At 44.8% G+C, this 21,529-nt stretch overlaps 1 protein-coding gene across 1 annotated transcript in view; it reads right to left on the bottom strand.

Moving 5' to 3' along the window:
• TNFRSF21 (TNF receptor superfamily member 21) overlaps window positions 1-10,543 on the bottom strand; it is a 63,837-nt gene extending 53,294 nt beyond the window's left edge. The window contains exon 1 of the mRNA NM_001076911.1: window positions 10,042-10,543. Within this exon, the coding sequence (NP_001070379.1) occupies window positions 10,042-10,128 (87 nt within the window). The 5' untranslated portion in view covers window positions 10,129-10,543. The remainder of the gene's footprint in view (window positions 1-10,041) is intronic.
• Between the last annotated feature and the right edge of the window lie 10,986 nt (window positions 10,544-21,529).

The raw sequence follows: 21,529 nt of genomic DNA on the forward strand, positions 1-21,529 counted from the left end.
AAAATAACAATAATCCCTGTTTTTTACACTAGTTAAATAAAGGTGTAGCCTTCTTTTATTTGAAAAAAAAAACAACAACAATATGCCAATAACCAATTCCTGATAAGTGTGTCAAAGACTCCAGATTTTTAAAAAACTGTAATCCTAAAACATACCCTACTAGGCTTGGAGCCCGCCACAAAACCAAAAATACAGACTGCATGGCAAGGAGGTAAAAGAGAAGCAAGAACCAACTGGCATTTCCAGACAGATTTAGAATACACAGTACTGAGCAGATGAGCAAACGCAGGAGGAGAAAGGATTCGTTATTTGTTGGTACACTGTAGATGAATGGAGGGAAAGCTAGGGAAATATTTTCCAGAAGGAATTTTTCTGATCTTGTCCCACAAGATGTTGATCATTCTAGGGTCTAAAACACGGGTGAATAAATCCCAGCCAGCTCCCTGCTTTTTCATAACCCACAAGCTTAAGGTTTTCCCATTTTTAATAGTTGGGTTAAAAAAAATCAAAAGAAGCATAAAATTTTATGATACATGAAAATGATTTGAAATTCAAATTTCGGTGTCCACAAATCAAGTTGACTTGGAACCCAGCCACACCCCTCTTCTGGGCATTGCCTAGGTCTGCTTTCAAAGCACAGAGGCAGATCTGAGTGGTGTCCACAGAGATCGTAGGGTCCACATGGTCAGAAATACTATCTAGCTCTTTACAGATAAAGTTTACCAACCCCTGGCCTAGAAGTTTAGGAAATGATCCTCACTGGAGTCTTCTCTTGGAGAGGCACAGCTCATGGCAGCCTCATGAAGGCTGCAAGAGGCCCAGCCCAACCCAGTAGGGCTGCAGAAAATGGTGACTTAGCTTCCCAAAGCTTCCCAAACTTATGTGACCATGAAATCCTTTACTCACATCAGGAGTATGAACATCCTGCACAACACACTGATGTAGTTCTCACCAGCAACATGCTAAAGTCCAGAAATGTCAACAAATCCAGCATTACTAAGATCAAATATAAAATTCAAAGTTGGACTTCTTTGGCAGTCAAGTGGTTAAGGTTCTGGGCTCCCACTGCAGTGGGCATGGGTTTGATCTTTGGTAGGGGAACTAAGGCAATGGCACCCCACTCCAGTACTCTTGCCTGGAAAATCCCATGGACGGAGGAGCCTGGAAGGCTGCAGTCCATGGGGTCGCTGAGGGTCAGACATGACTGAGCGACTTCACTTTCACTTTTCACTTTCATGCATTGGAGAAGGAAATGGCAACGCACTCCAGTGTTCTTGCCTAGAGAATCCCATGGACAGAGGAGCCTGGTAGACTGCCGTCTCTGGGGTCGCACAGAGTCGGACACGACTGAAGCGACTTAGCAGCATACAGCTAATAAAAGCTTATAACTGAAAACGTAAAAAATTAACACAAAGCAGGTTAACAAAAATTGCACTCAACAGTGGAGACAGAATACTAATTTTAAGGATAAATTGTTTAGTTGCTAAGTTGTGTCCGACTCTTTTGTGACCCCATGGCCTGTAGCCCGCCAGGCTCCTCTGTCCATGGATTCCCAGGCAAGAACACTGGAGTGGGTTGCCATTTCCTTCTCCAGAGGATCTTCCCAACCCAGGAATCGAACCCACGTCTCCTGCATTGCAGGTGGATTCTTTACTACCGAGTTTCCTGATGGATAAATTGATAATATCCCTTGCAACTATTGAAATGTAAATTTACACAACCAAGGACCTTTACATCTCTCTATTAAAGCAGCATAAGTAAATTAAAATGATAAACTTCAATGTTGGCCAGCTTGTGGGGTAGTAGGTACATTTGTAGGTTGCTGGTGACAATCTAAATGAAATCGGTCTTTCTAAAGACAATCTGGCAACATGCAGCAAGAACCAGAAAATGGTTCATTCATTTCCTGTGACCCAGCAATTCCACTCTGGAGAACACACATCAAAAGGACCTCACTTTTGGGAACAACCCAAAAGACAAAAGAGCAACTGGTTTGTACAGAGACAACTCTGTCAGTGCTGTTTGCTTGCAGCAGGAAAACAATGAGAACCACCACCACGGGTCCAACGACAGTAAGGTGACGCAACACACTGGCAACCAGGGGAGACGTCGGCATAGAAACCGGCAGGCAGGAGGGCTGCACTGACGTGAACCACAGCACCTCAAATTCACACCCAAACTTTGGGTGACCCAATCTTATCCGCTCCTTCCCCACCCACCACTTCAAAGCAGTCAGACCATCAGAGACTCAACTTAAGAACCAGGAAATCATGGGATTTCCCTGGTGCTCCAGCAGTTAAGACTCCATGTTTCCACTGCAGGGGGCATGGGTTTGATCCCAGATGAGACCAAAAAAAAAAAAAAGTAAAAAATAAAATGTTCTTTGTTAGTAAGTCAAACACCCTTGAGATACAGCTCAAAGTCCTGAGACTCAGTTCAAGCTCCCACTACACTCTAACTTGTCCAGAATGAATGAACTGTTAGTTTAGAGCAAAATCCTTCTGGAATTCATTCAACAATCATTTATTGCTTAAATATTGTGTGTCAGGGCATTGAGCTAGAAACACAAAGATGAATAGTGCGTTGTCTGTCGTCTATAAGGAGCTGAAAAGGAATAATAACAACAATGGCCTTGAGCATGCTGTATGGAGAACCAAACCCAATCCTTATCTAATCAGTATTTCTGGACCAGGTACAGAAGATTTCAACCAAAGGAGAGAGAGGAGCCATGGACTTGCAGAAGTAAAGAGCAAGGAGTGACTAACGACTAGATTATTCTGGGAAGCTGTCACCATTTGCCTTTTTTCCTCCTCATCCTCTTGCCTCTTTTAATCCTGGATATACTGACCGGGCCATACCTAAGATGACATCTGATAATTCATCAGAATGCCAACCTCCTTCCAGGAGCAATGATCAAATTTCTTCTCACCTTCTGCCTTTCTTTAGTCTACTCAGCATCTACAACCTATGAAAAGACATGCTGAAAAGTTCCCTTAGGAGAGAGCGCCACGTTTGACAAACCACATACAAACAGCTCACGTGAGACGAGACTGTGCAAATCACAGAGCTCAACCAGTTTCTAAGAGACCTGAAATGAAAAGTTAACAAAGAAAATGCTAATAACAGATGATGCAAACCTGTGGTCTGATCCTGTATGAATAATCAGGCCGTCAGCAAAGGAAACCCTGAGAGGTCCTCGAGTTCTCAGGATGAGTTGAAACTAGCCTGCTAAGCAGAATTCATGTCATACTGTTACTCACTAGGCAAATATTTTTCAAAATGACCCCAGAAGCAGGAAAGCACAGCATCTATTCCCTATTTATAACATTTCAGTTTGCAAGAGAATCTTTCCATCTTAACTGTGGAACCAATGCCGGTCAGAGTCACACCATAGGAAAATGCTTGCCAGTGGCTCCACGCCCTTCCCTTTCAATCGGCACACACAGGTTACTCTTACGCTATAATCAGCCCTTTAGGCTAAACTTCCAAATGCCACCATGGAGCAGAACCACTCACCCAGTGGAAAGAGAATGTTCGACTCTCAGGTAAAAGTATTCCTTTAACGGGAAACAAAATTCCAGTAAATTAAGGTTGCTTGTGCCCGACTCACACCTTGGCAGAAAGAGCAGTGTGTATGAAGTCAGGCTGACTTAGATCTGAGTCCTTGCTATGCTGCTGCTGCTAAGCCACTTCAGTCGTGTCCGACTCTGTGCAACCCCATAGACGGCAGCCCACCAGGCTCCCCCGTCCCTGGGATTCTCCAGGCAAGAACACCGGAGTGGGTTGCCATTTCCTTCTGCAATGCATGAAAGTGAAAAATGAAAGTGAAGTCGCTCAGTTGTGTCCGACTCTTAGCGACCCCATGGACTGCAGCCTACCAGGCTCCTCCGTCCATGGGATTTTCCAGGCAAGAGCACTGGAGCGGGGTGCCATTGCCTTCTCCGAGCCCTCGCTCTGGCAGTTGCCAATTTCTTGACCATGGCTTCTCCTAAGCCTCATTTCCTGTAAAAATGGGGCTAATGCTACTGCCTCATGGACTTGAAGGGTCTATTGAGATCATTTGTAGAAGCTATTCAACACAATACCAATAGTATGTGCTCAATAAATAGAAGTTTGATAATAATCAATATCAATGATTCATCTTAAAAGCCGTTAATATTCCTCCCCTCTATCAGGACCAAAGCCCTCTTAGAGCCACTGCTGCTCATTTGATTCCAGAACCTGTCTCACTCCTCTCCTCCCTGCTAAATCCATTCAACTCAGGCTCCTTTTCCCAAAACAGATTTGCAAATGGCTCCAAGCGCCACACCCTGAGGACACTTTGAGCACAACTTTCCCACCACAGAAGCACCTGTCATCTTCACGGCCAGGGTGCTGATGACTGGGATTTTTTTCCAGAATCCAGAAAAAAGGACTCTTCCTGGTGGCCTTTAGCATTTCTCAAGGAGAGTGAGATCACGGGACTTCCCTGGTGGTCCAGTGGTTATGCCTCCACACTTCTAATGCAGGGGGCACAGGTTCGATCCCTGGTCGGGGAACTAAGATGCCACATATCTACCCTTTGGTGTGGCCATAAAGAAGAGAAAGAAGAATGAGATCACCACTGCTCTGAAGCAACAGCCTAAACATCCGTGAGCCCTGTGTTTCTACAGCCCCCGTGAGTGTTCAGCAGATACCTGCTGACATCAGCCAGTTCCTTCCTACTTACAAGCTCTGCACAGATCCTCTTCTCTCTTGGATTCAGGCTGGACATGGAAGGTGGTATGGAAGCCAGGTGGCAGCACACAAACCAATTTAGGATGCCTGTTTACTTTCTGGTATTTGACAAATACAAACACTGGGGCAAGGCCAGTATTTATTCACCATCTTGCCCCTTTCCTAAAGAATCGCAGCTCAGCAGCTGCTACTCCAACTACAACGCCCAGTGTCCTACGAATGCTAAAGGGGGTTTCAACTTGGGGGCCAGGATAACTCCTCTTGCAGCTTCAGTTTTCATTCTGTCCAACAGACATTATCTGCGCCTAATGCTCCAGACCGAATCCATTCCAAATGGTCATCAGGCACAAGCCCAAAGGCAATGAGAGACTTCTGTCACTGAAGAGAAGCACCTGAATCTTCCAGGAAGTTGCCGAGTGACCTGGTATCACCAAGTCTTTGCCAGGCCTGCTTGGGCGAAGAGGGCCAGCAGAGTCAGTGCTTCCTGGAAAAAGAGGCACTGCAGTTGACAAAAAGCCACTCAATTCACTCTGGCCCTGGAATAATCTGATGATGCCTCTGACCATTTCCCATTGCACACATACACACTCACACACACACACAATTAATAAAGTTCCCTTAAGCCAATTATAGTTAACATGCTTTACAAACGGCCAGATGAGCACAAAACCTATTTGCAACGTGTCCCCAGAGTCTCTAAAGAAACTTCACCTCTCACCCTCACAGTCAAGCCTAAGGCTGAAAAGTGATGTCTCCTCATTCTGATCTACAAATAGACAGGATGCAGAGCACCTGCTGAAGCCAACTTGAACCCACACCCACTCACTCCATCTACTTGGAGAAAGGGGCCTGCTGCAAATGGTGCTGGAAAATATCTTACTAACTGTGCTGATCACCTCCAGCTGGAAAGACTGTGTCCAAATTTAGCCACACTAAAATATGCAGTTTATCGAGTTGGTGGATCGAGGCTGACCTACTCCTGGTATTTTCTCAGCTTTGGGTAGTCTGCATTCCATTACAAGGAATTGTTTTCTTGCTGATTTGATGTGCCTGTGTGTCTTCTTTATACTGTAGCTTTGTTTATTTGCTTTGTACTGGGCTTGTGGCAGATTCAGCCATATGACTTTAGAAACAGCTGAGAATTCGGATGAAAAAGCTCAATCCCATCCTATACAGTTTGACAATAGGGATGGGAGATTCACATCGTATGTGAGAAACCCTGCCTTCCAGGACAGGTCAACATACCTGACTTGCGTGATCATGGGTCATTTTCTCTACCAAGACTAACAGATGTTATTCTGAGACTACAAAAATTTTTCTTTTGACTTTCAGACTAAAAGCCACAATTTCTTCAAGTGGTTTTTTTTTTTTTTTTTTTTTTTAATGTAGACCATTTTTTAAGTATTTAGTGAATTTGTTTACTATATTGCTTCTCTTTTTGTGTTTTGGTTTTTTGGTGGTGAGGCATCAGGGATCTTAGCTCCCCAACAAGGGATCAAACCCTCACTCCCTGCGTTGGAAGGCGAAGTCTCAACCTCTGGACCTCCACGGAAGTCCCTCAAGTAGTTTAAAGATGCTAACATGCATCACATTTTGTGTATGACTTTGAGTATAGTACATTCATCTGTGGGTTCTTTCTGAAAGTGTGAAACTCAACCAGCACTACTGATAGCTATGTACGTTTATACACCATATACTTCGTACCTATAGGGCAAGATCCAAGTTCTAGTTCATCCCTGGGTTCCCACTACCAAGAACAGTGCCTCCCAGAGTAAGCGCTCAATGTAGGTTTGTTAACATGAAAAAATAATCTGCTTCCCCCATCTACGCTGTTTTTCCCCTCCAAGTTTTCCCTTGCAGCTTTCACACTCTAGGACTGTGAAGTTCAGGTGTATATAAAGGAGAAAATCTTTTGGATATAACATTAGCTCTAATTTGAAGTTTTCCTTGAACTTGTCACTTAGTCTAGAATCTTTTCAGGACTTCAGCCCCAACCAGCTGCTCCACACCAATCTAGTCAAATAGCCGAAGTCAAATGCCAGGATGCTAGATGATTAACTTTAACAAGCAAAGGTCAGGAGATGGCACCAAGACATTTAGTCTCAACAACAGTGACAAACACCCATATGTGGGACTTTCTAGGTCTTACTGTAAGAGCACTCACTTGAAAGCTCTTACAGTAACTGTCCTTCTATCTGGAATTCATAATATATGCAGATTAGTGGTTTCTAAAATTTCAGACCTCATTTTCTTTATCAATAACATCTCCTTTTTCTTCTGACTGCCCCACTGCCAATATTCTATCTGTGCAGTCAAAGCAAAGCTCCTTGAGGGCAAGAGACATCTCTGAGTGTGTTGTTAGCCTATTCTAGGGCATTTCTTAACACTGGCACAAACCTCAAGGTCTCATTCATCTGCTCTCCAGATTTTTGGCCTGAAACACACAATATTTTGCCTTTCAGTGTGTGGTTTACTTTCCAATATCATGCAGACATCTCAACACATCAGAAACACAAGTGCAAGCAGCAAGAACACTTTCCTCCAAAAGTATTCATGCAATTCTCATCAGTGTCCTACAACAAATCAAACCACCAGCCTCAACTCTCCCCCAGTGAGTCTTCTCTCTTGTTACATTTCCTCATCAGGCAATTTGGAGTTGTGAAACCTGCAGAGTGGCACAGCAGGGAGGCAGTGAGTTGTGAGAGAGAGACAAGTGATCCTGGGTCCCAGTACCAGTGCCCGCAACACTTGGGAGCAGGGTGACCAGAACTGCCAGTGAAGTTTTTGCAGTCTCCATTTTCTCAACTGGAAAACTGAGCTCATCCCACTGGCTTCACAGAGATGTTGGGACTAAGATAGGTACTATCTATAAAGCACCTGTCACCTACAATAATCATGTTATATGCTGTATATATATTATATAAAAAGGGTTTTTAAAGCTTACAGTAAGTTCTCCTTCAGTTAGCCTGTCATCACAAGAAAGAATCAAAAATGATGGCAGTAACAAATATCTTCGCCCTAAAAGAAGAAATATTTGAAAGAGGAGTAACAGAAAACCATGTGCCTTGAGCATGCTGCCGTGTGGACCTGAGCTGCAGTACCTGAAGTCTGTCATTTTCACGGGGCCAAGAATCCCAATGGGATAAAGAATCCTTATAACAATATCATGAAATCATCATTTTTTATTTCGGGCCACATTGTACAGCATTTAGGATTTTAGTTCCATGACCAGGGATGAAACCCGTGCCCAACCGTGGAGTCTTAACCATGAGATCATCATTTCATATGCTATCATTGCCTGGGCTAAGGACTGTAGCTGGTAGAGTGGGAAAAATAAAAGACATTGCTTCCCCACCCTGGTGACCCCTGTCCACCCTCTCAGTTTCCCTTCAGGACAAAGGGGTCAACTCAGGCCACTCAATGAACTCCAGTGGAACTTTTCTATTATAATTAGCAAAAGAATAAGGACTCTCATTTTAGTTAATATCTCAAGGTTGCATCTAAGCTCCACTATAAATTACTTTTCAAAAAAAGACAGGCAAACTTACTTTCTCAAGTCTTCAGTTGCAAATCCAGTGCACAATTTTTTAGGTCAACCAGACTTAATGATTTCAGAACTTTCTCTGGAGGTTAAAGCAACCTATGCTTTAATTACACCATGACCTTACTTAAAGCATCTCATGCAGAAATGTAAAGTCAATGAAATATTGCACTGACTTAAGACTTAATCCAGGAGTGGACTCCAAGGGGAGCATAGGTGTAGGGCAGTAGATCTAAGACTGAGAAGGAGGCAGCTTGAGGATGGACCTACCTCCACTGATATTGGGCTCGATGTTCCCCAGGACTTAGATGGGTTTCTCTCCACACCGACTGTCCAATCCATGCCCACTGCTTTCAAGGACCCTCCCAGCCTACTGCCCACCATCCAGCACCCTTGTGTCAAGGACACAAATCTTGACTTTGCCACTGCTATAGAATGGGCAGAAAAGGGTCTTTGAAGGGAGTCTGGGACCTGCCTCATTATAAATCCGAACAGCACCAAACTTTTCTTTAGTGTCTCTCTTCCCCTTTAAAATCAGCCTCGCACAGGGAACCAGAGTGTCTGTAGGATGAATTCCCAGGCCATAGCAACTGCAGTGCCCTGGGATCTAAGAGATCTTGGTTGGCCGGGCATTGAGCCCTTTTCGGGAAGGAGACAGCAAGCCTGCCTCTCCCTGACACGGCCTTGCCATGAAAATAGGCTCTTGCTTTTTTGTTTTTGTTCGGTTCTTAGCTAAGAATCTCCATCCACCCGGCGGACACAGAAAGATAAGCACGGAAGCTTATGGTGGCTCGTGGGTTTGATCTCAAATCAATTTTCTTCTTCCACCTAATTCATCCCATCCCCCCGCCAACATATGGAAAGGCCGGGAAGGGATGTGGGGAAGTTGGGGACAAGTTTTGGGTCGAAGGTGCTTTCAGGCTTTGGCCAGATAAGTGATGGAGAGAACTAGCTACAGGGCACGCCCTGGAGCTGAATGCAGACCGGGTGCAGAAGAAGGAAGCTGCTCCACCCTCCATGCGCACCTGCCCGGCCACAGGTAAGCGAGGGATGGAGAAAAACGGGGGGGAAACTCAGCTTCCTTTATGGTGGGCTCTCCCCTTCCCCCACTCAAGTGTCAGCGCGCTGGCCGCCTGGCTGGGAGCCGGCGCTTTCGGGGCGCCTGAGAGTGGGTCTCAGGATTCCTTCTTGGGCGTGCCGAAACCGGGACCCACCCAGCCAAGGCGGAGAGAAGGGGGAAGGGGGCCAGGCGCCCGCTCCGAAGGCGAGGCGCCGAGGTACCCGGCGTTCTGGGGGGCCGGCGCGCCCGGGTCCCGCGCTCTCCCACTGCAGTAGCATCCCGACATGACACTGCAGCTGCAACAAAGCGGCGGCCGCCGCCAGCCTCGGCTCCCCGGCCCCACACCCCGCGGAGGGGGTAGCGGCTGGTGGCCATGGGGGTGCGCCGAGGAGATGGGGGCCCCGGAGGGGCGGAGGAGGTGAAGAAACCCTGAAATGCGCAGGAAGCCGAGTGGCCATCTCCAGCGCCTCTCCCGGCGCAGCCAGACTGCAAGGAAAACAATTCGCCTTCATTCCGGAGTCGGGCTGAGCTCTGCGGCTCCCCCAAAATGACCCGATCCAAGCCCTTGGATTTGTTGCCTGCCCTCGCTCGCAACCTGCGCCCCCCTGCACCCAGCACCCCGAAGCCCCGGCCCCGGGACCCGCCCCGCTCCCCGAGCGCGGCGTCCTCGGCTCCAGCGCGGCCGCCGCCCCCGGCTCCCGTCTACCCCACCCGGACCGCTCACCAGGAGAAAGGAGCCCGCGATCATCGTGGCTCCGGCCATGCGGCTGCAGGAGGCCAGGGCGGTGCTGCTGCTCGTGAAGGTCCCCATGGCTGAGCCTGGGGCTCGCAGGGCGCCCGGGGCGCGTGGCCCCCCGGCAGCTTGAATCGGCGGCTGCTTCTGCCCAGCGCCGCATCCACAGCCGCCTCCCGAGCCGGGAGCCCATCTACCTCCAACACCCCATGTGCACTGCGGCAGCCGGACGGCCGGACACAGGAGGGAGGCGGCGAGCGAGGCTCCGGGGGCGCTTAGCACCTGCCCAGCTGCGCGCCTGTCCGGACCGGGAGAAGCAGCCGCTGCTGCAACCCGCACCTCCCCGTGCTCTCCTCCGACAGCGGCTGCGGAGAACCAGGGAGGAGGGCTGGGCGCGAGAGAACGAAGGAACAACTTCCCATAGCGAAGCCTCCGGCCGCTGCCAACCACCGTCCTCCGCTGCCCTGACCGGCCGGCGAGGGACTGAGTCGTGTGGCCGCCGAGCGCGGGGAAACACGTGGTGGCGCCGAAGGGGCGGGGAATCGGCCCTTTGTGATGTCATCGCGAAGGAGGCCGGGCTCTTTGTGCGAGCAGAACTGAGAAGGCGGTCCAGAACAAGCAAGGAGGTGCAGGATGCCCCCTGCTGTTCGCTGAAGAACTTGCAGCTGCTTTCTGACCCAAGGAAAACGTTGCGAAGGTATGCACACCCTTGACCCAAATTTCCCTCTTTTTACTAAGATGATTCTCAGTAAGTTATTTTCTGTGACAGACGCCTTTCTATTGTTTCTGGCTCGATGAGTAAGAGAAAAAGCAAAAAGCATTTAGACCAACGGTGTGCCATAAAGAGATCAGCGAGTTGGTTCCCAAACTTAGCTGCGCTTTCGAATCACCTGCAATGTTTAAAACAAACTTTGATGCCTGCTCCCACCCTAGAGATTCTGTTTGAATCGGAATAGAATGTGGTCTGGGCGCGTTGGGATTTTTTTTTTTAACTTCTCCGGGTGATTTGGGGAGATTTTGGAACAAAATTTGAAATCCTCTGGGTTAATAAATGTAATTAAGGAAATCCAGACTAAAGAATTCCAAACCTGGAGTCCACGGAAGTTGGATCCATAGATGGTCTTCCAGAGGCCTTGGAAACCCCTGAAATATGTGGGCAGGTGCATTTTCCTAAATAAAAGATCCAGAGCTCTGAATCAATTTATCACAAAGATAAGAAACACTCTCCCTCCAAAAACATATTAAACATTTTTGAGTTGAGTTCCAAATGCCTTTGTGGGAGGTGGGTGGATCGGAAACAAGAGCAGCCAGAGCATTCCTGGCCATAGTTGGCATCGCCTGCATTTCTGAATGTGAGTGAGGACCTGCCATCCCTTTCGTTGTCTCCCCTGGCGGGAGGCAGAGTCTCCCAGCAGCACCACCATTTCTGGTATAGTGTCCATCGTCTAGATTCTGACAGCATTGTGTGCTCAATTGCTCAGTCACGTCTGACTCTTCTCAACCCTGTGTACTGTAGCCGGCCAGGCTCCCCTGTCCATGGAATTTTCCAGGCAAGGATACTGGAGTGAGTTGCCACGTCCTTCTCCACGGGATATTCCCCACCTAGGAAACGAACCCGCATCTCCTGCGTCTCCTGCATTTACAAGCAGATTCTTTACCACTGCGTCTCTCCCAGCACAGGGCACACTATACTGAAATTGCCTCTTTGGCCATCTGGTTCACACCACTCATTTGTGAACTCTATGGTGCTGGACTTCTCCTAGTTTCCTTGACCCCTTCTACTTAAAGATAATACACTTTCTCGATTATCTGCTTCAAGAATCAGTACAGTACCTCTGAAGGTAACCTACAAGGGAAAGGTGCCAACTATTTGTTTTCTTATTAAAATATTGTGCTTTGGCCTTTGAACTATGCACACGTGAAAGATGCTAAAAATTAATGAGGATTAATTCCAGTCTGTTCTTTCAAACATCTGCCAGTAAAGAAGATGATTGTTGATAAATATTGGAGCATAATGTGTACCGTCTGGTGAAAATCAAAGTTCTAGGAAACATTACTACTAAATATGGAATGTGAGGGAGAGGATTATGTTTGCACTTGAATTTCTCAATCTAGTTCCAGAAGGAGGGAGATGCATTGTATCTCCATAGATAACAGCTTCAATTATTTCTTCAAAACTTCAAAATGACTAATCAGTACCATCGTAAGTCTTGTTTATGGAATTCCCTGGTGGTCCAGTGGTTAGGACTCAGCACGGTTATGCAGGGGCTTGGGTTCAATACCTGGTAGAGGAAATAAGATCCCACAAGCTGCCTGACAAGGAAAAAAAAAAGTCTTGTTTAAAAGAAGTTGGGGAACTTCCCTGGTGGTCTAGTGGTTAAGAATCCACCTGCCACTGCAGAAGGTGAAGATTTGATCCCTGGTCCCGGAAGCTTCCACATGCCTCGGAGCAACTATCCAGAATATAAAACTATTTTCCCATCTCCAGTGCACCCATGTATGACCGAATTTCTGGCCAAGCAGAATGGCCATGCATGTCTTCTGGGAAGTATTCTCCCTGGCTAGACCTTAACTGTCCATCATCCCTCTCATTCAAGGTCATGAAGACCTGCTATTTCTCTCCAATTTAATTGTAGTTTCATTTTGTCTCTGACATTTTTTTCTTCCTTGCTCCCTCTCCAGTATACTTGCCTGGAGAATCCCAGAGACAGAGGAGCCTGGTGGGCTGCCACCTATGGGGTCGCACAGAGGCGGACACGACTGAAGCGACTTAGCAGCAGCAGCTCCTCCTCTATACCCCTTCTACTCCTGCCCAGACGATTACACAGACTTCATGATATCTGTCTCATGTTTTGCCTGGACCTCTCAGTCCTGCAAAAGAAACTTTTCTTAACATCCTAAGGATAATGAACATTTTAGCGCCTAAATCTGATTATGTCCTTCTCTCACCAAAAACCCAACAAATATTCCTCATTTCTCTCAATTTGAAGAGCAAAGGCCTAGTAAAACCATTCATTCTAATCTCTGATTATGGTTCAATCCTCCCCATGGCTGCAAGTTGAGTAAACATATACAGATAAAGCACATGGAGCCTTTACTTCCTACATCCAGTTTCATTCCCACTGCCTGCCAGTCCCCACAAACCCCAGATTCTTCATGCTAATTCTGCTAGATCATTGTGTTTCTTACCTGCCTTGTCTTTGTCATACTTCTGAGTCCTTGTTAGGTTTTGTTTTCTTTTCAGTTCACCTCTGCTTGTTGATTTCCTATGAATCTACCCGTTGAGACCAGCCTCAAGTGGTACCTCATCTAAGAATGCTTTCCTAACATCTTTCACCTTCTGTACCCTTATACGGAAAGACACTTGTTCCTTCCTCAAGATTTTTCCTACATGTCTCTGTTATTTATATGATATGACACTGTAGTTAGTTTTCCTGTCTGTGTTGCTGGCCACATTTTGAGCTCTGTGGGGCCAAAGTCTGTGTCTTAATCATCTTCTATCTCCATAGTCAAGATTCAAGATATTGACCTGGCTCAATAAATATTTGTCAAGTGAAACATAATTGAAAAGTTTGACAAACCATGGGACAGTTAACACACCTGATGTACCTTTTCCTTTTCCAAGCCTTAAATCAAACATCCTGAGCTGTGTTATACAAATAATAAAAGGTTTAATATGTGTTTTGCTAAAGTGCCATGTCCTGGACTTGGGTTTAAGTGTTTTGTCTTCAGCTTTGTTTCCTTAAAACAGTTCATTTAAGAACTTGTCATTCTTAGGGACTTCCCTGGCGGTCCAGTGGTTAAGATTCTGCACTTCCAATGCAAGGAGAGGGAGTGATTCAGTCCCTGGTCAGGGAACTAAGATCCCACGTGCTGTATGACACAGCCAAGAAATTTTTAAAAAATAAATTTAAAAAAGAACTTGCTGTTTTTTGGCTTAAGAAGGAATATCAGCCATTCGGCAGCACATTGCGATTTTAAGCACGTGGGCATGATTTGATCAAGTCTCCACAGAGGCATTCTACACAGAAGGCATTCTTGCATAAGATCAAATGGGAATAGAACTGCAAAGCAGGCATGGTTCTGAAAGCTTCCTTCTCTCTTGGCTAGTAAGAGAGGGATGATTTGATAAGATAAAATAGCCAATCTTTTGAAGGTATAATACCTTTGTTTCAATCTTGGGGACAGTGAGGTAATTAAATTAGTTTCTTTTTCACCTGGAGCACTGTGAAAGGTGGCATTGACCTTGAATTGTCCATCATTCATGTGCTATACTTCACACCTGTAATGTTCCCATTTTGCTATATGCTTTTCCACACAGGGCCCCAAATAATTTCTCACTTCATGGGTGAGTTGATGAGAAAGTAGGCCTCACTTAATAGTTTAATCAAAAGACAATAGATTTGCTGCTGCTGGGATCAAATCTCCATTATACTACTTATTCATTAAGTTTGGGTAAGTACCTTCAACTTTTTGAGTTTACCCATTTTTAACATAGTAAGAAATATCTCCTAGTGCTGTTAGGAGGAATAAGTAAGATAAAATATGTACAATTACCAGCACAAGGCTTGTCCCTTACTATGTACTCAATATTCCTTCTCCAAGTTCCTTTTTTTGAGAGGCTTATCTGTTATAATCTACTGTAATTAGAGAAGAAACAGTAGGTTGGAAAATTTGAAATTTACTCCAAGACCCATTAGAATTGGGAGTTAAGATGGATAGAAGAACTGCTTACTCTGTTTATTATATGAATGAAAAAAAAAAGAAAAGAAAAATTGCTTACTCTGACATGATGCAATGTAGTGTCAAGAGAAGTGCAACAGTCAGGAGATTTGATTTCTGGTCTCAGTCCAGCTTCATAGCTCACCTGCTGAGCCAATGCACAGGAGGTGGCCTCACAGTAACTGACTGTTGGTTGAAGAAGATCCTTTGGATAAATAGTTACTCCAACACCTCTCCTGAGCCATTCTCTGTTTTTATAAGTGATAAGAGCAGCATTAAAAGCCTCTGACAGTGTTTGTCTGCGCCTAATGTATGTTGGAATGAATTTTAAGGTTAACTTAATATATTTCCTATGAACAGATTCTACCTTTCCCCCCGCTCCCTCTGCCTGTATAGTAGGCCCTCACCAGCAGTGTTATACAAGGTACCTAGAATAGTCAAATTCACAGTCAGAAAGTACATTGGTAGATGCCAGGGGTTGGGGGGAGGGGGGCAGAGGACGGGAAGGGGTTAATGTTTAATGGGGACAGAGTTTCAGTATAGGAAGGTAAAAAATTCAGTAAAAGGATGATGGTGAGTGTTGCACAATAAGGTGAACGTACTTAGTGTCACTGAACTGTATGGTTAAATATGGTTAAAATAGTATACTTTATATTATGTGACTTTTACCACAATAAAACAAAAGCATTTTTAAAAATATAAAAAATGAAAGTGGAGACCTTGAAAAAAAAGCAGCATCTGAAAAATGGACAGAGAAGCAAACTTTTTTAGAAAGAGAAAATTGGACCCAAAATCATTTACTGATGGAAATTTAGTCAATATAACCACTGCTGCTAAGTCGCTTCAGTCGTGTCTGACTCTGTACGACCCCACAGACGGCAGCCCACCAGGCTCCCCCGTCCCTGGGATTCTCCAGGCAAGAACACTGGAGTGGGTTGCCATTTCCTTCCCCAGTGCATGAAAGTGAAAAGTGAAAGGGAAGTCACTCAGTCGTGTCTGACTCTTCCCGACCCCATGGACTGCAGCCTACCAGGCTCCTCCATCCATGGGATTTTCCAGGCAAGAGTACTGGAGTGGGGTGCCATTGCCTTCTCCACAATATAACCACGGTACCACCCAATTCACCAACCCTACACACCCTGCCTCACCCCTTCAAGAGCCCATAGGGGTTTTTTGCATGATTCGTCTTTGGTGCCCTACCTGCATCAATTGATCTAAGGAAAAAGGGATTTTTTTTTTTTCCTTGAGAGGGAATTTTCCCTCCTGATTTGATATTTTTTCAATTTTATTCTTTACAGCAATTACTATATATAGTATTTGACAGAGTGTGTCTTAAAGTTCTTCTTGGAATTTTAAACATTAATACTTTCAGAAGTATAAATGTTACAAACTTTAAAAACTATTTGAAAGCTTCATTTTTTTAAACTTTTTCATACAGTTGCCACATGTTTTAATGTTTTAAAAAATTCACATTTAATTTTAATTTTTGTCCCTCTCATCGAAGTTAGCAAATATTTGACAAACAAAAATTAAAACATTAGCCATTCAAAATTCACCAAAATGCATAAAGGTATAAAACTTGACATATTAACACCTTCAAATGATTTTTTTGTTGTTTGTAACATATACATTGTTGAAATAATGAAAGGCTTAAAAACCACTTTTAACATTTGAGGGACGTTCTGCACACTCAATGTCTTAGGCTCAGTTGGACTAACTTGCTTATATCTGAAGTCAGTTTTAAAGCAGCATTAATTTTGCTTGGAAAATAATCGTTTTATGGAAATATCTTAAATATTCAAAAGCCTTAAGAGTAATCAACAAAGTGGTTGTCACTTTGTAAGATTTTCAGCCATCTCTCTTCACAGCACTGAAACTAATATTAAATAAAAAATTCATAATGGTGAATACCATGGATAATTGCATCTTAATGTAGTCTGTTCTAGAATTGACTTATGAACAGGGTTGTTTGAAAACCTATCCTTCTTTCATGTCTATTCCCAAATCAGTTAGATTCTGTCTTTAATCTAGAAACAGTTACTACTTTTAAAAATAAAGATTGTAAATCACTTCACTGGTAATTTATGCAATTTTTCTCTTAGAAGTAATTGGAAAAACTAGTTTCATTTTAAGGCATTAAGTTCTTTCTTTCCTAATAAGTATATCTGTTTACAAGCAATTAAAAATTTTTTTAAATAACTTCACCTTAATTTCTGTCGCCTTCTTTTTTCTTTTTGTCTTTGGCCATGCAGCATGGCTTGTGGGATCTTAGTTCCCCAACCAAGGACCAAACCCAAGTCCTTGGCAATGAAAGCAACACAGAGTCCTAACCACTGGACTGCGTGGGAATTCCTTATTACTCTTTGAAATTCTCCTGTCAGATGCACTGAACACAGGAATTTGCAAGGTAGATAGAGCACAGAATTTAGGGACGGGAAAGCCAGGGATGGAAGGTGGAGTGTTATTTCTGTCGAACTCAGAAAAAGGTACAACTTGAAATTTCAGGTCATACATCAACTCTTACTTTGCATGATTACTCTATGCCAGACATTTTTACAAAATCATACTATAATAATCCTATGAGGTAAGAATCCTTAACCATGTATTACAGATGAAAAGACAGATTTTCAAAGAGGCAAGTGACTGGTCTAAGCTCATATGGCCAAGTGATAAAGCTAAAATCCTACCCAGTTGCTTAGCGATGATACCTGTCGGTGGCAGAAACTCAGATCTAGTTTGAAAAGTACAGCTTTATTCAGTTAAAGAACCTGAGACCAGAAAAGAACCTGAGATACATCCTCCTCTTACCTTCAACCCTCGCTGAAGACAGCTCTCTCAGTTCACTGTGTACACTGCCCCCAGCCATTAGGTAGCCAAACAATTGAAAGTTTAAAAAAAAAAATGTTTTTTTTTACCTTTTGATCCCATTCACCCATTTCTCCCATCCCCACCCTCCACCTCTGGCCACCACCAATCTGTTCTCTGTATCTATTAGCTTGCCTTTGGGAGTTTTGTTTTGTTTTGGGGGCTTCCTTGGTTGCTTAGATTCTGCCTGCAATGCAGGAGAACTGGGTTCAATCCCTGGGTCAGGAAACTCCCCTGGAGAAGGGAATGGCTACCCACTCTAGTATTCTTGCTTGGAGAATTCCATGGACCGAGGAGCCTGATGCACTACAGTCCATGGGGTTGCAAAGAGTTGGACATGACTGACCGACTAACACTTTCACATATAGGAGAGTCGTACGATATTTGTCTTTTTCTGTCTGACTTTTTTCACTTAGCATAGTGCCCTTGAGTTCCATCCATGTGCTATAAATGATGAGTTTTCCTTTTTTTTACACACATACTACAGTTTCTTCATCCACCTATCCATTGATGGACACTTAAGTTGTTTACATGCCTTGGCTATTGTAAATAGTGCTGCAGTGAATATGGGGGTCAGTCAGTCAGATCAGTCGCTCAGTCGTGTCCGACTCTTTGCGACCCCATGAATCGCAGCACACCAGGCCTCCCTGTCCAGCACCAACTCCTGGAGTTCACCCAGACTCACATCCATCGAGTCGGTGATGCCATCCAGCCATCTCATCCTCTGTTGTCCCCTTCTCCTCCTGCCCCCAATCCCTCCCAGCATCAGGGTCTTTTCCAATGAGTCAACTCTTCACATGAGGTGGCCAAAGTACTGGAGTTTCAGCTTTAGCATCATTCCTTCCAAAGAACTCCCAGGGCTGATCTCCTTCAGAATGGACTGGTTGGATCTCCTTGCAGTCCAAGGGACTCTCAAGAGTCTTCTCCAACACCACAGTTCAAAAGCATCAATTCTTTGGCGCTCAGCCTTCTTCACAGTCCAAATCTCACATCCATACATGACCACTGGAAAAACCATAGCCTTGACTAGATGAACCTTTGCTGGCAAAGTAATGTCTCTGCTTTTGAATATGCTATCTAGGTTGGTCATAACTTTGCTTCCAAGGAGTAAGCGTCTTTTAATTTCATGGCTGCAGTCACCATCTGTAGTGATTTTGGAGCCCAAAAAAATAAAGTCTGACATTGTTTCCACTGTTTCCCCATCTATTTCCCATGAAGTGATGGGACCAGATGCCATGATCTTCGTTTTCTGAATGTTGAGCTTTAAGCCAACTTTTTCACTCTGCACTTTCACTTTCATCAAGAGGCTTTTTAGTTCCTCTTCACTTTCTGCCATAAGGGTGGTGTCATCTGCATATCTGAGGTTATTGATATTTCTCCCGGCAATCTTGATTCCAGCTTGTGTTTCTTCCAGTCCAGCGTTTGTTTTTTGAATTAGTGTTTTCATTTTTCCCTGGAGAAGAAAGCCAATTTTCTTCCCAAACATAAGAGGGAGAAGCAAATCCTCTGAAAGAACCTGTCATAGGGTGATGACTCAGATATCAGGGCTTTGGAAAGGATGGGTCCCTTTGTCTCACAGGAAGGCTGAGCTGGTCCCATGCAGAGGCTGGGATCTTGAGAAGTGAAGACTTGCCCAAAGTGAAGACTCTAAGGGCCTTGGAAGAGTGTAAGAGGTCGCGATCAGTTACACCTTCAGGGGATACAGGCGGACTTCTCAGTAGAGATGACACATGAGGAGGGCTTTCCTGAAGGGCCGCATGGCTCTACCTTTGAGACATTCCACCAGAGGAGCAGCCAAGCAAAGGCGTGAGGGTCCTCCAAGGCTCTGAATGCTGTGGCCCCTGGAGACCCATTCACCTTTACCTACCAGTCCCATCCAAGGTTACTCCTCTCCAGCCGCACCCACTTCCCTGCTGGTTCTCAAACTCACCTAGCAAATCCTGCCCCAGGGCTTTTGTATTTCCTTCCCTTCTCCCCTATCTCTTCCCTCCTCCCTCACCACTCACTTGCCATCTCCTCAGAGATGTTCTCTCCAACTCCTTTCTTTTTTTTAATAAACTTTATTGGAATATGGTTGATTCACAATGTTAATTTCTGCTGTACAGTAAGGTGATTTTGTTATACATATGCATATATCTGGACTTCCCTGGTGGCTCGGACAGTAAAGCGTCTGCCTACAATGTGGGAGATCCAAATTCGATCCCTGGGTTGGGAAGATCCTCTGGAGAAGGAAATGGCAACCCACTCCAGTACTCTTGCCTGGAAAATCTCATGGACGGAGGAGCATTGTAGGCTACAGTCCATGGGGTCGCAAAGAGTCGGACACGACTGAGCAACTTCACTTTCACTTTCACTTCCTTTCATACATATATCCAGTCTTTTTTCTTTTTTTTCTTCTTTTAGCTTCTTTCCCCATATAGGTCATTACTCCAACTCTTCTTTCTAAAATAGCAATCCGTGTTATTTTCTGCAATCTTCCCTGTTTTATTTTGATCAGCGTTTTTCTCTACCTGGCACTGTATTTTATCTTCAAGTGTTTATCTTACCATACTCTGTCTCCCTCATAAGAATTAAGCCCTGTGCTTACACAGCATTTAGCAGACTTGGAAAGAGTCCCCCTTTCTGTATTGACCTTTTCCCTCTGCCTCAGAATTCCATCACCCACCCAGAGGGCTTCGCATAAAAACTCTTCCCAGTCAGAGTAAATGTCCCTCACAATTCATTTTTTAATCCAAAGGAGATTGTCTTATCCCCATTTAACCTTAGCTATCTTTTTTCTTGGACAGCTGTCTCCAAAGGAGCCGTTCTGCCTCTCCCTTGCCTGCCTGTGGCCTGGTCTGTGTCAGGTTCTCTGCTGTAATTCTTAGGACCTGTGTCAGATCTGGGACTAAAAATGTAAAGTGGGACCCAGTGTCCCAGTGATGCTTTTCTCCAGACTGATCAAGCTTTTTGGATGCAGACATATAGTTGGTGGAGGGCTGGGTATTCAAATTGAAACTTACAACAGTTGGGTGTTTAAGTTGAAGCTTACAGCAGAAGGGAGAGGGGAGGGTATGGAGGTTACCTACAAGGAGGGCCTCAGAGATGGATCCCGAAAGGCATGCTTAGAAAGTGGGAATGAAGGGACAGACGGTCATCCGTGGCTGTGACAGGAATTCCTCCCCAAATATCCACATCCTAATTCCCAGAACCTGGGAAGTTTACCTCATAAGGCAAAAAAAGACTCTGCAGATGTGATGAAGTTAAAGATCTTGAGATGGGGAGATTACTTGGGGTTGTCTGGTGGGTCATAAATGTGATCACAAGGCTGTTTATATGAGGGAGGTAAGAAGGTCAAAGGATTGAGGAGTTGTGATGACAGAAGCAGAGGTAAGAGTGATATACTTTGAAGATGAATGAAAGCTAGCTATGCACTCAGGGGAGTAGGTGACTTCTAAAGTGAAAGTCACTGAGTCATGTCCGACTTTCTGCAACCCCATAGACTATACGGTCCTTGGAATTCTCCAGGTCAGAATACTGGAGTGGATAACCTTTCCCTTCTCCAGGGGATCTTCCCAACCCAGGGATCGAATGCAGGTCTCACCCATTGCAGGCAGATCCTTTACCAGCTGAGCCACAACGGGAGGTGACTTCTAGATGTTGAAAAACACAGGGAAATGGATTCTTCCCTAGAGCCTCTGGGAGGAAACAACCCTGCTGACAGCTTGACTTTAGCTCAGTGAGACTGATTTCAAAGTTCTGATTGCACAATGATGAGAATAAATTCATGTTTCTTTAAACCTCCTCTTCCCTCCAAAGAAAAGACTGTAAGGACTGTCAGCTCCCAGGGTGTCCCCTGAATTTAATCAGGAAGCCACATTCATGGCATCATCATCATCATTATCATGGTCCT

Source organism: Bos taurus, chromosome 23 (genome assembly GCF_002263795.3).
Source record: "Bos taurus isolate L1 Dominette 01449 registration number 42190680 breed Hereford chromosome 23, ARS-UCD2.0, whole genome shotgun sequence".
NCBI classification, from domain to species: Eukaryota; Metazoa; Chordata; class Mammalia; order Artiodactyla; family Bovidae; genus Bos; species Bos taurus.